The following is a 14118-nucleotide window of genomic DNA, read 5'->3' on the forward strand; positions in this document are numbered from 1 at the left end:
GTCCTGTGAACGTTCAATGTTCCGGCAGGCAAGGATGTCGTACGAAGCCACATGAACCTGCAATGTGCTATGCGCTCACTTAGCTGCCAACAACGGGCGCAACATTGTGCAACACCCCTACCGCGTAAGCAACATACCTCCCGCCGCCGTTCACATGCGACAGCGGAGGTCAAACGTTGCATCACTCCCTTTCTTCCTTTCTTGGTGCACCCTGCTTCCAAGCCCAACCCAGAGCAAGGCGACCGCACCCTCCAAACAGCATACCCCTCCTCCCCTTACGCTTTCGCCGCCACTACCAGGAAATCCACGCTAACAGGGGCGAGGAAGACGCCAACGTCGTAATCCTCCAGCAGCGAGCAGCCGGGCACACCAACGTAGGCCTTCGTTGGTACTCAACTTCAAAACCCCATCAGCGGTCACCCGAAGCCACATGAACGCGCAATGTGCTATGCGCTCACTTATCTGTCAACAACGGGCGCAATATTGTGCAACAACCCTACCGCGCAAGCAATACACCTTCCGCTGTTCGCATGCGACAGCGTAGGTCAAACGTGGCATCCCTCCCTTTCGTCCTTCATTGGTAAATCCTGCTTCCAAGTCCAATCGAGTGCAGGCTGACCGCGCCCTCCAAACAGCATACCCCTCCCTCGCTTACGCTTTTGCTGCCACTACCAGGAAACCCACGCCAACACAGGCGAGCAGGACGCTAGCGTCGTAATCCTGCAGCCGGGCACACCCCACGTAGGCCTTTGTTGGAGTTCAATTTCAAAAACCCCATACCGATTGGATTGGATTGGAAAAGAAAGAAAAATATGGAGAGGTTAGTCCCGACCCAGTCAGAACTGGCTACTCCAAAACGCGTTTGTTGGTAAACAAAAGAAACAAAGAAACAAAAAGAAAGAAAAAGGTCAGCTACGAAAAATAGGACAAACAAACAAACAACCAAGCAGGATAAAGCATAAAGGAAGACGGGGGAAAGGAAAGGGGGAGACGTTCGACGCCGAGAATCACTCACTGCACAATGTCAGATATAGTGCGAACACAATGTCACCGAAGTTTTCACATAGTGTCCAGCAAGTCCGAAGCGATAAGAAAGTCCACAAGAGCGCGCAATGCCGGCACCTGGTGTTGGGCGGGCCAGCAGCCTAGAACCTTCCCAACGGAGAAAGGGCGATTGTCGAGGCGGGCTAGTGCCGCCTCAAGGGAAAGACGAGGCTCTCTGTATCGAGGGCAGGCTTCTATAACATGCTCTGTGTCCTCCAATACCCCGCACTCGGAACAATTCGGTGTGGAAACCTTCCCAAGTTTAAAGAGGAGGCGGCCGGTATATGGCACATTGAGACGTAGCCGGTGAATGATGGAGGTAACGGCCCGGGGGAGCGCTGGGGGCATTAAAAACTGCAGGTCTGGATCCACTTTGTGCAGCAGTGAGTTAACTGGGACGCATCGACGCCAGTGTTCCCCGCTCAGACGTTTCACTACTGCGTTTATCGTGCTCTTTGCATCCCCTCTTGTGAAGTAGACGGGGTGCGTGCGAACGCCACGCGCTAGATGGGCACGCCTGGCAGCTGCATCCGCAGCCTCATTTCCGGGGACACCGCAATGGCCAGGGACCCACTGCAACTGGATGTCATGTCCCCGTGATACGGCAGAAGTGTACACTTCAAGGACGTCATGCACCATTGGAGACAGACATCCCGATCCTGTAGAGTGGAGAAGGACTTGTAAGGCGGCTTTGGAGTCGGTGTAGATGGACCACTGAGCTGGGGATGGAGAGGATGCAATGAAGCCAAGCGCCATACAAATCGCGTGCAGTTCCGCCGCCGCCGCCGACGTGCGGTGTGAGAGTCTTGCACATCCTTCAGCTGACAACTGTGGGATCACATAGGCGCAAGCAGAGCCGGAACGCGTCGTTGATGCGTCGGTGAAGACCTGAATCTTCCCTCTATCGCTGTCAAGTACGGCCAAGGTGAGCTGCCGTAGAACAACCGTCGACGCAGCTTTCTTCGAGGACACTCCAGGTACCTCGACACGGACAGGGGGTGTGGGCAGGGCCCATAGTGGGTCAGGGTGCTTCGGCAGAGATTTGTGCTTGGGGATGATGCTTCGGTGGGCAAGAACGGCTTGGCTGTACCCAGACGCTGGACGACGAATCAAAGCGCGCACTAAGGGGTGTCGATGGTGGCGAGTTACCAGCCTCATATAGTGGCTAAGAGACTGATCGAGCCTCATGATGGGTACAGGTGGCTCCTTGGCTTCCGCGAAGACTAGAGCAGTTGATGTGGACTTGTGGACGCCGAGGCACGTCTTGATGCTCTTCGCAAGAATGGTCTCCAGCAGTTGCTCAGATGTGGGGCAGAGATGATGCAGTACTGGAAGGTGGTAAGTCAATACCTGACGTACAAGGGACCGGTGAAGACCGAAAAGAGCCCTAGAAGTGAGCCCCCACCGGGTACCACAGAGGTAGCGCAGAACATTCAGTCGGGACTCTGCTCTGTCTTTCAAGCAGCGAACTTCTGCTCTCCACGATAAGCTGCGGTCGAGGATGAGACCAAGGAACCGGTGGTGCGTAACGCGCCTCACTGGGTGCCCACTTATGTAGAGCTGAAGGTTTCTCAAATGGCGGCGTGTGAAAGGCAAAAACACAGTCTTTTCATGGGACAGGTCCATACCTCTCTCTGCCAGGAAGGAGGCTACAATGTCCAGCGCGCTTTGCAGGCGGCGTTGTAGTGCTGGCCACTGCTTTCCAGAAGACCAGATACAAATATCGTCAGCGTACAAGCTAACATTGACGCCCCGTGGCAGGAGAGAGGGTAGTGCGGCCATGACAACGTTGAACAGGAGCGGGCTAAGGACGCTTCCCTGTGGGACACCAGCTGCTGTACCGTGATGAAGGGTTTCGCCTTCTGAGGTTTTCACGTATACGGTCCTGTCTCGCAAGAAGTCAGAGATCCACCTAAGGGCTCTCCCCGTGACGTCCATAGTAAAAAGACCATGCAGCACGTGATTGTGACTTGTGGTGTCATAGGCTCGCTTGACATCCAGAAAAACGGCAACACTCAGGAGGCCGTCAGCACTAGCCTGTTCCACGTGGGATACCACATTAATCACGCAGTCCATCGTGCTACGTCCCCGTCTAAAGCCAGCCTGTGCTGGATCTAGAAGGCTTCGGGATTCCAGGAACCAGTCGAGGCGGTTCAGGATCAACCTTTCAACAAGTTTGCAGAGACAGCTAGTGAGGCTGATGGGCCGAAACGATGCCAGTTCTCTTGGTGACTTTCCTGGTTTCAGCACCGGGATTACGCGGGCAGTCTTCCACATGTCAGGTACGACTCCGTCCCTCCAAGATTCATTTATGAGATACAGCAGCTTACCAAGCGTCTCAGGTCCCAAAGAGAGTAAGGCTTGGTATGAGATCCCGTCGGGTCCTGGCGACGAGCCTTTCTTTGCGACAGAAATTGCAGACTGTAGTTCGTTTAAGGAGAAATCTAGGTCCATGAGAGGCTCGCGAGCACCGCAATGGAAGTCGACTACCTTGAGAGCATCATGGGCAGACTGCTTGTGAGCGTCATCTAAGGAGGCACAGGATGAGCGAGTGAAGAGACGGCAGAAATCGTCACCAACAGTTAATTCTGGTACGTCCTGGTGAAGCCCATACCGACTTCAGCACCCATCATAGGAATTCAACTTCAAAACCCCATCACAAACTTCAACTTCAAAATCCATCACCGACTTCAGAACCCATCATAGGAATTCAACCTCAAAGCCCCATCACAATCTTCAACTTCAAAGTCCATCACCGACTTCAGAACCCATCATAGGAATTCAACTTCAAAACCCATCACAGACTTCAACTTCAAAATCCATCACTGACTTCAGACCCATCATAAGAATTCAACTTCAGAGTCCCATCACAAACTTCAACTTCAAAATCCATCACCAACTTCAGAACCCATCATAGGAATTCAACTTCAAAACCGCGATGGGATCTGAAGTTGAATTCTGATGATGGGTTCTGAAGATGAATGATGGGTCATGATGTGATGGATTCTGAAGTTGAAGTTGAATGATGTGATGTGATGTGATGGGTTCTGAAGTTGAAGTTGAATGATGGGTTATGATGTGATGAATTCTGAAGTTGAAGTTGAATGATGGGCTATGAAGTGATGAATTCTGAGGTTGAAGTTGAGTTACGGGCTCGTGCTGTGATGGTTTATGACGGTGATGTAATGTGATGGGCTTTGCGGAAAACTGACCATGATGTGATGTTGAATGAATTCTTAGCAAAATGCCGACCTATGGTTGCGACATCCGTGTGCCACTGGTGCGCATGTTTTGGGGAAACCGTAACGAAACGTCGCATTCTTTCTGCATTCTTTCCCAAGTGATTTGACGAGCTGATTCAAACGCGGAGTTACAAAACTGACTCGGTATACGTTTACACGCTATTTCTTGCGCTTTCTTACACATAATGGCTATTCAAGTTTGAAACAAACTTGTTCTGTTTTGTCTGGACAAGTTTTTGCTTCCCTGTCTGACGTGAGTTGCACAGAAGTGTGCTTCAGAAGAGAAAAAAAGCAAAAAAAAAAAGAAAGAAAGAACGTTCATCAGATATGTAAGTAGTATCGCTCCAAGAGCTCCGCCAGACACACAAGCATTGCTGATGTAACAGGTGTGCTGATTTTGAGTCGCTCAATCCATTTCTTCCGACGATGCGTCGAAGTAGGCGGTATTCTACACTCTAAATCGTTTTACACCTTAAAGGGTGTAAATGAAAATGTTCATGGCGCACACCTTTTAAGGTGTATTATAACACCCTCATGGCAATTGGGGTGTAAAGGGTGTAACGCCGAATAAAACTGTTGGGTTTGTGGCAATATGCTGGTAACTGTGTTTTCACAATTACCAGCATATTGCGTATAATCACATTGAGGTCCATATATGTATGCATATCAAGGTGACTAAATATGTGTGTAAACATGCACAGCCGACATACAGACAATCATGTATGGCGTGGCAGCTGTGCATCGCAATGAAGCGTAGCAGCTGTATATAGCTTTTCGTGAAACTGTAGACCTTCTCATGAGCAAGCACCTCCTCGATATGCATGTTCATTACTTAGAACGCTGCATATTTCTTCAAGGCTTTGCAGTGCTGTACCCACAAATATCTAACCCCTGTAAAATGCATTACGTTGTTCATTATCCGCGACTCATCAGGATGTTTGGTCCTTTCCTATCTGTATGGTTGTACGCGTTTCGAAGGGAAACACCAGCATTTTAAATATGTTGCTAGCAAAAATTGACATTTTAAGAGCATAACCCTTTCATTTGCAAGAAGACATCAATTTTATCAAATGTAGGTGTGGTAGCAGCCCTTCATGAGAAATGCCACATCTACTGATGGTTCGAAGGATATACTACTTCAACATGCCCCAGAAGCAATTCAGAGCTACATTCATGACCGTGATATTCACGCAGAATCTATAGTCTGTGTGAAAAGTGCAGTTGATAATTATAACACATTTGCTATTGGCTTGCCAAAGAATCTTCCGAGGAGGACTTACCCGTGTTCATTGAGATTGCAGGCATACATGTTATAAACTCTGATACCATTTTTCTATACAAACATTACCTACAGTTGAGTATGGTGAGCACTATCATGTATTTGTTCTGTCTTGCAATGAGGAGCAACGCGTTTTAAGAAATTTAAGCACTATCTCAACAGATCCTCTAAATCTGCATGCATTACCAGATGGTAGACGTGTTGTAAATCCAGGGCATGCACTTTTGTAATGTAACTTCCTGCTCCCTGTTGTTGTATGTATTTACTTTGTTCATGTGAACGAAAACAAACGTACTCCCTTTCTACACCCAGGCGACACACTATCACCATATATTTCACCTGAGGGTGTAGTACACCATTGTTACACCCTCAGGAACTTCCAAAACAAAGTTGTAGGGTGTGAAAGGGGTGTGATCTTTGTTAATACACCTATTTTACACCTTTAAAGGTGTGAAACGATTTAGAGTGTATGTGTGGAAAGAAGAAAACGCGGAAAGACAAACTGGCTATCCACTCGGCGCGCAGAGTCGCATTGTAACACAGAACGAAACTAGTTCGGTTTAGTTCGCTGGTCGTTGTCTGCAATGTTTACTTCATCCATGATTTCAACAGCAAAATACGGGTGCGGCTCAGCGATTCATGCGAAAAGCAGCACCGCTGTGCGTCGTCGATTTGGCGTAAAACGCGAATACACAGGGAAGAGACACAACCAGTTGATGACAAAATAGGAGGTCATTTCGGGAGAATGAGAAGTCTGCTCAAGGCCGGACCGAGGATTACGGATGGGTTGCTGACACAGTTCCCACAAGAGGTTTCAAACTCCGAAATTGCCAATCATTTGGAGGAATGCTCAGACTGCTTCCCTCTATGGGATGAAACAATTGTAAAGGCATCTGAAGTGGACCCTCACAGAAGTCCTTTGAGGGAGACCCTATGCAGAACCTCTTGCGGGAACTGTGTCAGCAACCCATCCGTAATCCTCGGTCCGGCCTTGAGCAGACTTCTCGTTCTCCCGAACTGACCTCCTATTTTGTCATCAACTGGTTGTTTCTCTCACCTCTGTCTGTGTATACATTTCTTGTATGTGAAGTAAAATTTTCAAGTGTGTTTGAGACTTTGTGTTGTGCCTATCCCTCCGTGTTCCCTAGTCTCGGGGTTTTACATTATGCAAGCGATCGTTTTCTGCGTGCTGTGATAGGTAGGTATTCCGTGTGACGTTTTGGTGGTTTTTGGGTGAGAGACTTCGATCTCGAGGCGAATATCGCCTCGAGATCGAACTGACTGGTCATAGGTGAACTCGTCAAGGAGGCCAACTCGTCACAGGGCATCTCGTACCAAGAACTGTCGTCACGCCGGAATAATCGTCACAATGAACACTCGTGTCACGGCGTGGATTTTGACTGTAGAACTACAAATTTATTTTGTTTATTCCTATGACTTATTCAATGCACCGTATGCCACGACACGGTTTAAAGATAACAAATGACTGCGGTTTTATTGAGCTTGCACGGGCCTATACAACATGAGACTTTTTAATTAGGTTGGTCTCAATTGGATCTCCAGCATGAGTGTGAGCCCCAGTTAGGGCCAGTACAACACTAAGACTCGTCAGTAGTTATCTTTGCCTTGCAGATAGTACGATCCCGACATACCCAATAAATACCAGAACTGCAGATTCTACTAACTGTATAGAAAAATCTCTAACTGTATATTAGCAACGGAGCCCCACGCTGAGTTTTCGTTACTTCCATATTCTCCGTGCCCCTGGAACACATATTCAACATTGGACACGCTCAGATCTAGCACTAGGAACGAGGCTTAGACCGAAGTGCAGCTGGTGCAGCGACGGTCGTCTCGCCTGCCGCAATGCTTCTGCCATGACTCACCAATCTAACCAACGGCTTCGCTGTCCGTTAGCCTAAGCAACCTAACCTCACTTGGAAATTTACGAATAACAGCGTAATTCATTACTAGCGTACGCACGACTTCCGGCTGGCCTCGTTGCCAGGGTCAAGATGGCGGCTTGTCCTATGTTGAAGTTGTGGGATTTCCCCATGCCCCTAGCAAAGACGTGAAATTTGTACTGGGTGTAGCCTTTTTAAATCCGCGTTCACCGGTCAGTCCTAACTGGTTGAAATCCGGGTTCGCGGAAGCGCTGGTCGGGTACTGGATCAATGCGTTTGTGTAAAACAAGCTCATGCGCATTCCCTCTGAAACGGGGTCAACCTTGCAACCAGTGTTCCGGTGACGAACCGCCCCCCTTAACGAGTGTTCCGGGGACGAAAGGACCTTGTACGAGAGGGCCGCTGTGATCAGTTTTCCGGTGACGAGTAGGATTGTGACGAGAGGGCCGGTTCCCGGATCCGGCGAAGCAGGCGCAGACTTTTCTACGCGGGTATCGCAGTGTTTTTGGATGAAATGCCGCTGTCAGTGCCTCACACATTGCGGATGTGATGAAATGCGCTACTTAGAACGCTGATAAGGTGTGAACGTTGACCAAAAATTCCTGCACTGCGAAACACTGAAGTCGCGAAGTTGTGAAAAGAAAATCACCTGTGTGCGTTTGAAGGGACACACTGCCTCCTTTGTTCCAAGCGAGATTTTGTTTTTGTCTTTTGGGAACAACAAGGATTTAAAAAAAAACTCAACATTCCTGTCTCCACTGGTCTTGGAAATCTCAATGTACAATTGTGCAAGAATGCAATATAAGGGCAGAATAGCCCAATAAGTACTGAAGCCCTTCGCTATAATTTTTGCGTCGTATAACAGCGGTGGTTATCCAGGTCGTGCGAGTATGGGAGAGGTTTGAGGTTTGATTCGTCTCCTGTGCAGGCATTCATCAAACGGTGCTAAAACATGTTACAAGATGACCACACCTCTGTGGTGGACTTGACTTTGTGTGGGGTGCTACTAGTCAGGTAATAACTATATACAAACTAAGTTTTTGGTTCCAGCGGCAGGTATATTCTGAAATTCGCCATTGCACACGTGCTTCGTACACCACAAAACACGCGTGTTTTACAAAGAACGTTCGGGGATGGTGATAGCATTTTACCTTGAATTCGTTTTCCAATGATCACGTATGTGAAAAATAGAAGTCAAGCCTGTCATACGGTCAGATGAAATGAGATGAAAGCTTGAAATTCACATATTTTAAAACCTCCATATCATACATGTATTCATAAATTCGATGCACCTTGTGTCTAGCGCGCATAGAATACCATAACTGAGCATTATGAAGTAACTTTGAATGGCCAGCAGAGAAACCATTCTATAAATAACTGTGGCATCGTTATACTTATGATTTAAAAAAAAGAACTGCTACAACATTGACCTTAGCTCTCGGTACATTTTGTTTGACACACAGAACCGCAGCGACAAATATAATATAACAAAGGCCGAGTGGAATCCGCATACCGGAACATATGCACGTTCTGTAGTTTTCTTCCCTGCTAAGCACTCTAGTGCAGGGAACCAGACAAGTTCAAAAAAGTTCCCACTAAGTCTTTTTCACTCATCTTGAAGTGATTTTAAAAGCTCAAACGTCCAGAAACTCAACCTTCCAAGCATGTTTTCGAGCACGATGACCACAGCGAAAGCACCGGCTCAGGCAGCGCATCCCCACTAAGGGCAGTTCACGGAGCTGCCGCGTGGTGGCGACATCGATCTCGAGGCGAATACCGTCGTCTGCTCTTGCTGCCCGTTTGCTCAAATCGCGTGCAAAGTATGGCGTTGTCTGAAGTGAAATTTTCGCCGTTGTGAATATTATCGGCCATGTGATACAGCCACACCAAAGTTTCGGTTTGCATTCCTGCATGCGACAGTCCCTGTAAAGTAGCATAGTGAGAGTCGAATGGCACTCAAATCAGCTTCCCCATCGTCACTTAGTCGTTCTGTGACAGCCTCTTGGGAATAGTTGAAATGTTCCTAGAGTGTGTCAGGAACAGATCTCGCATATGTGCTACAGGCTGCTGGCGGTAACTTTGTAAAAATACAACGATTTGGTGGAGCGAAGGACTACATGTCAAAACTGTCCTGGCTTTCAGGGCAGAGAGTCGGTGGGGAGGACTTGTCCATGGACCAAGTAATTTTATCATAGTTAGAAGCCAAGGGTCTGGCTGGTCTAGATATATACTGTAATGGTGGTTTCGTATAAACACTTTTTTCTGCCCCCCACGAGAGCAGTTAGTTCGGATGATGCAGCACAGGGCAGTTAGTCTCTCCCTACGGCACCTTTTCCGCTTCCGTTGCGAAAGCTCGAGCCAGAGGTGTTTCCAGTGCGCAGCGCCTCCGGTGGTAAGAGCGCCTAGCGAATTCAGGTGCTGACTGCCCCATGGTAGCCCTTGTGTGGAACTTTTTTTGGAATCCCTTTTTTTCCGGCTCCAAAGACTAACTTTCGAGATTGTAAAAATCGACGCGGGACCTGTCGGGACCTGGAGTCAATGTCAAGTCAAAATGTCAAAATGTCAACGAGAACTGTGACTACTCTTCATTCAATAACAGGACGCTCGAAAGCGCTGTGATATCCGGTGTTCCTCCTGCGTCTGCGACAGGTCCCGCGTCGATTTTTTGCAAACCAAAAAGTTAGTCTTGGGAGTCGGGCGAAAAAAAAAAAAGACCCGCTAGAGGTACAAAGGTGCAATCAGCGGGTTTCGTGTCGTTGTATCACCCGCTATAACTGTCTCATTGATATTTTGGCTCTAATCCTTATAGTGAAAAACTGACTAATTAATTTCACTAATGAATTACAAACAGAAATTGTATGAGTATTCTCACACCAGTTGCAACACTATGCAGTCTGTCTATTTGGTGTGCGATGAATCATTATCTCTTGAAACTGTGGCTCATTTTTCGTGAAACACCCTGCATATATATCACCCGAATCTGCCATAGGTGTTGCCCTGGAGGTAGTGCGGGCAATAGAGAAGAATGTGTTCCTGATTTTCCAAATCACCACACCCTCGCTGTAGTACTTTAAACATATGTTCACATGCAACCATCTCTTACATTCATCCAGCATGTCATGATGCGAAGTGTCGTAACCTATTTCAATTTTCTCCTACAACCGGCTAAGAAGTTTGTTGGTGACAGATTCTGTTTAACAAAGCACGCAGTGCAAAACAAAACACGCTATCCAAACTGACACGCAGGAAGACATCTAAATGCACATTTCGCTTCGTTTTTTCTGGCTATGGATAACTGTCTGTGCAGCAGAACTGCGCTACTGGAAACTTCTAATGCCTTTTATCGACTTGTCAAAACTTTTTCTCGTGACATAGTCCACAGGACTAAGTTCAGGGTTTCAAAGAGTGAGAAGTAAAAAAAAAAGTTTTCTATAGGTGCATTGATCATAGGGCGGTAGCGTAACAAAGTACAGGTACCAGATGCACTGTATTTCTCATGACCACCTACCATTCTCGACAGCAATACTTGAGATCTCAGCGTAGCGCATCTGCAGATGCAACCCGTCGGAGGGTCTCAAAAACCATCCCGTGTACAGTGGGTAGACTTCTTCCCACTGCTTTATCCTGTCATTCAGGTAGGTTTCATCCAGTCGCTCTGTGTTTGACAGTACCAGCAACTGCAGTAAAAAATGTACATGTTACGTGGCCATAAGCGAAAGACCTTCGCATGTATAGCAGAAACTGACAGCTGATTTGGTCATACTAGTGGCAAGATATGTCAAAATTTGAGCTCCAATTCAATGACATAATTCGGTACACACCATGCGTTCACAATGTCTTTTTCATGTGGCTCGCACTTGCACACATCGGAGTGTCTCCAAGGTAGGCGTGGGAGGGGTAGCCGCCCGGGGCACCTTCCCCAGAGGGGCGCTGAGCAGCACGTGTCTGGGGAGCTCGTAAGGTTCGACAATAGAGAAAGTGCCGATATAATTTTCACTGCTGAATTTAGAGTAGTATTTCTATTTCACAATGCACTTTTTTTTATCAGTTCAAATTTTCCTGTAGAGCTTCACATAGTGCATAGCGTATCTGTGCACATGGCCCTTTGGCACGTCGTTATTAAAGGCAGATTACATTCTACGCCAAGATCCCCCCCCCCCCCGTCTATTATGCAGTCTTTGGATTTGGATTTGGATTTCCAAGGGAGGGAGGAGGAAGTTCTGTTCAGGACACCCGTGACATACATATGGCGACTTCGGGTGGTCATTTCATGGCAAGCCGGTCGAGCGCTCGGATATCGATCGGAAGTTGCCCGCGCTGGATCACGCGACCGTTGCCATCCGAACAGGAATGCCAGGAATCTAGCGGATCACGCTTGGGGCATCGCGGTCGCTCGTCTTCGGGCTTCGTCGTCTGCTAACCCACGTGAACTTCAATGTGCGGGCCCTCGCCACCCTTAGATATGACGACACCGGATATAGTGGAGCAACCCGGTGCCCGGCCGTATCGAGGCCAGGCGAAAAAAGTGCTAGCTGGCAAATTCAGTGCATACGGAAAGCGCCACGCGAACATACGAGACCGCTTCGCTTTGACCAAGCGAACATGACTGCTCGGGATCTGGCAAAAAAAGTTGCCACGAAATGACCACACAAATACGTCAATAGATTATGGGTAGAAGGTAACCACATTTTAGACCACCTGAGGGAATCAAAAACATATTGCATGGTGAACTAGCACTGGGAACGGGACAGAGAGAAGAGGCCACAGGACGCTCCAAACGCTCCAACATCCGATGCAGTATGAAACGGAGAGCGCCTAAGCCTAGAGTCACTAAATAAGCTACGCTTCAGAGTATCGACACTGAGTTCCAAGAGCGAGCGTGCGCCATCTTGTTTCCGCGCCACGCTACCCACGCGCACGCGCACTGCGCACGTTAGCGCAAGATGCCATCTATCGTGCACGGCTGAAATGTTCCTCTCGTTTGCAAGCAGCAGTTGACGGCCTTGAGCTCACCTTGACATCCTCGGGGCGCTCTGGTTAACAATACATGGATTATCGCACAACAATCATACACGCTTCTCTATCCCACAGGGAGCATTATGTTATCCGCCTTTGATCCTCAAATGGGGACGATACCGGTGTGGTGCGGAAACAAGATGGCGCTCCTGCTCTCCCTTGGACCTCAGTGTCGATACTCTGAATCGAAGCTTATTTAGTGACTCTAAGCCTAACGGCGGCGGTATAGGCCATTGAAAATGCATGGGCTCGGGTTCTCTGCAGCTTGTAATTCCTATCATATTGACGGTATGAGGTTGGGCTCAAATAAAACTTTTGAGAGAACTACAGCACTGTGATTGTTATTATGTACAGTTTTAAATAACGTTTTGAAATGTGTCCGGAAATATTCTCCCACATTGTATGTTGCGAACGAAAGAGGGTTCGAAACTTCTTTTTCTTTTTTTTCGTTCGATAGCGTCCTCGATGAACTTGCTCCGGAATTGCCCCGAAACCACCGTGGTGCGTGGCGCTCTACACTGGCGGTGCCCTGGACGGACGCATTATCGATAGGGAGTGACTTTATCGGGTTAAACCCGATTCTGCCCGGTTATTCCCCCCCGAACTGACTCCGACCAATACGGGTTAAACCCGATTTCTCCCCAAATTCCAGTCACTATGAAATCCTCAAGTGACGTTTCCACTGAAGACGAACAAAGGTCGCCACGTGTAACACATGTAAGAATGGGTCACTTACGTTCCCAGCAATACACCCATGTGTGACAACACTGTCTATGCCTTCCGGGGATTACCGCTGGAAGGTCACGATTCCGCAAATAAAAAAAAAAGAAGAAGAAGAAAGAGATTAGGAAATGACTTATGGCGGGTGGTCATTTCGGAGCAACTTATTTTGCCAGATCTCGACAGTCATGTTCGCTTGGTCAAAATGAAGCAAATCTTGCATGTTCGAGTGGCGCTTTCCGAGCGCTCGGAATTTGCTAGCTAGCACTTTTTTTGCCCGGTCTCAAAACGATCGAGCAGCAGATTGCTCAACTGTATCCGGTGTCGTCACATCCGCACTGCAACGGTGGCAAGTGCTTTCATTGGCGCACTGCAACGGCGGCAAGTGCCCTCATTGGCCCGCATGTTGAAACTACGTGGTTTAGCAGACGACAGAACTCGAAGACTTGCGACCGCGACGCCCCTAGCGTGATCCAAGTACCTAAAACCGCCAGATTCCTAGCAATCATGTTCGGGTGGCAACGGTCACGTGATCCAGCTCTGTCGCAGACCTAGCAATTTCCGAGCGCTCGGCCGTTTTGCTACGAAATGACCACCCGAATTCGCTATTAATAGACAAGAGGAGGAAAAAAAAACACCCGAAGGCACAATTATCGCCCGCTTTCTCCCTGAATTACAGATTTAAAAATAGCGCCCGATTTTTACCCCCCGAATCTGAGAAAGGCATTTAACCCAAAAAAGTCACTCCCTAATTGTCGAACATGAAACTGCACCGCACTGGTGGATCAGGTACTATAGCGTGCGCCACCTAGAGATCTGTGCTCGTTGTGGCTCGTCGCGACCCGTAGCTAGCGGCACTGATCAATTGCCATGCTGACGATGTCTGTCTGCTTCTACTTGCAGGGCTACACCT

The 14118-nt window shown here is 48.1% G+C and overlaps 1 protein-coding gene across 1 annotated transcript in view; it reads right to left on the bottom strand.

Annotated features, from left to right (window-relative positions):
- Positions 1-14118, bottom strand: part of LOC135391619 (uncharacterized) — an 83912-nt gene that overhangs the window by 7635 nt on the left and 62159 nt on the right. The window contains exon 3 of the mRNA XM_064621938.1: positions 10978-11146. Coding sequence (XP_064478008.1) covers positions 10978-11146 — 169 coding nt within the window. The remainder of the gene's footprint in view (positions 1-10977; positions 11147-14118) is intronic.

The sequence above is a fragment of the Ornithodoros turicata genome, chromosome 4 (genome assembly GCF_037126465.1).
Source record: "Ornithodoros turicata isolate Travis chromosome 4, ASM3712646v1, whole genome shotgun sequence".
NCBI classification, from domain to species: Eukaryota; Metazoa; Arthropoda; class Arachnida; order Ixodida; family Argasidae; genus Ornithodoros; species Ornithodoros turicata.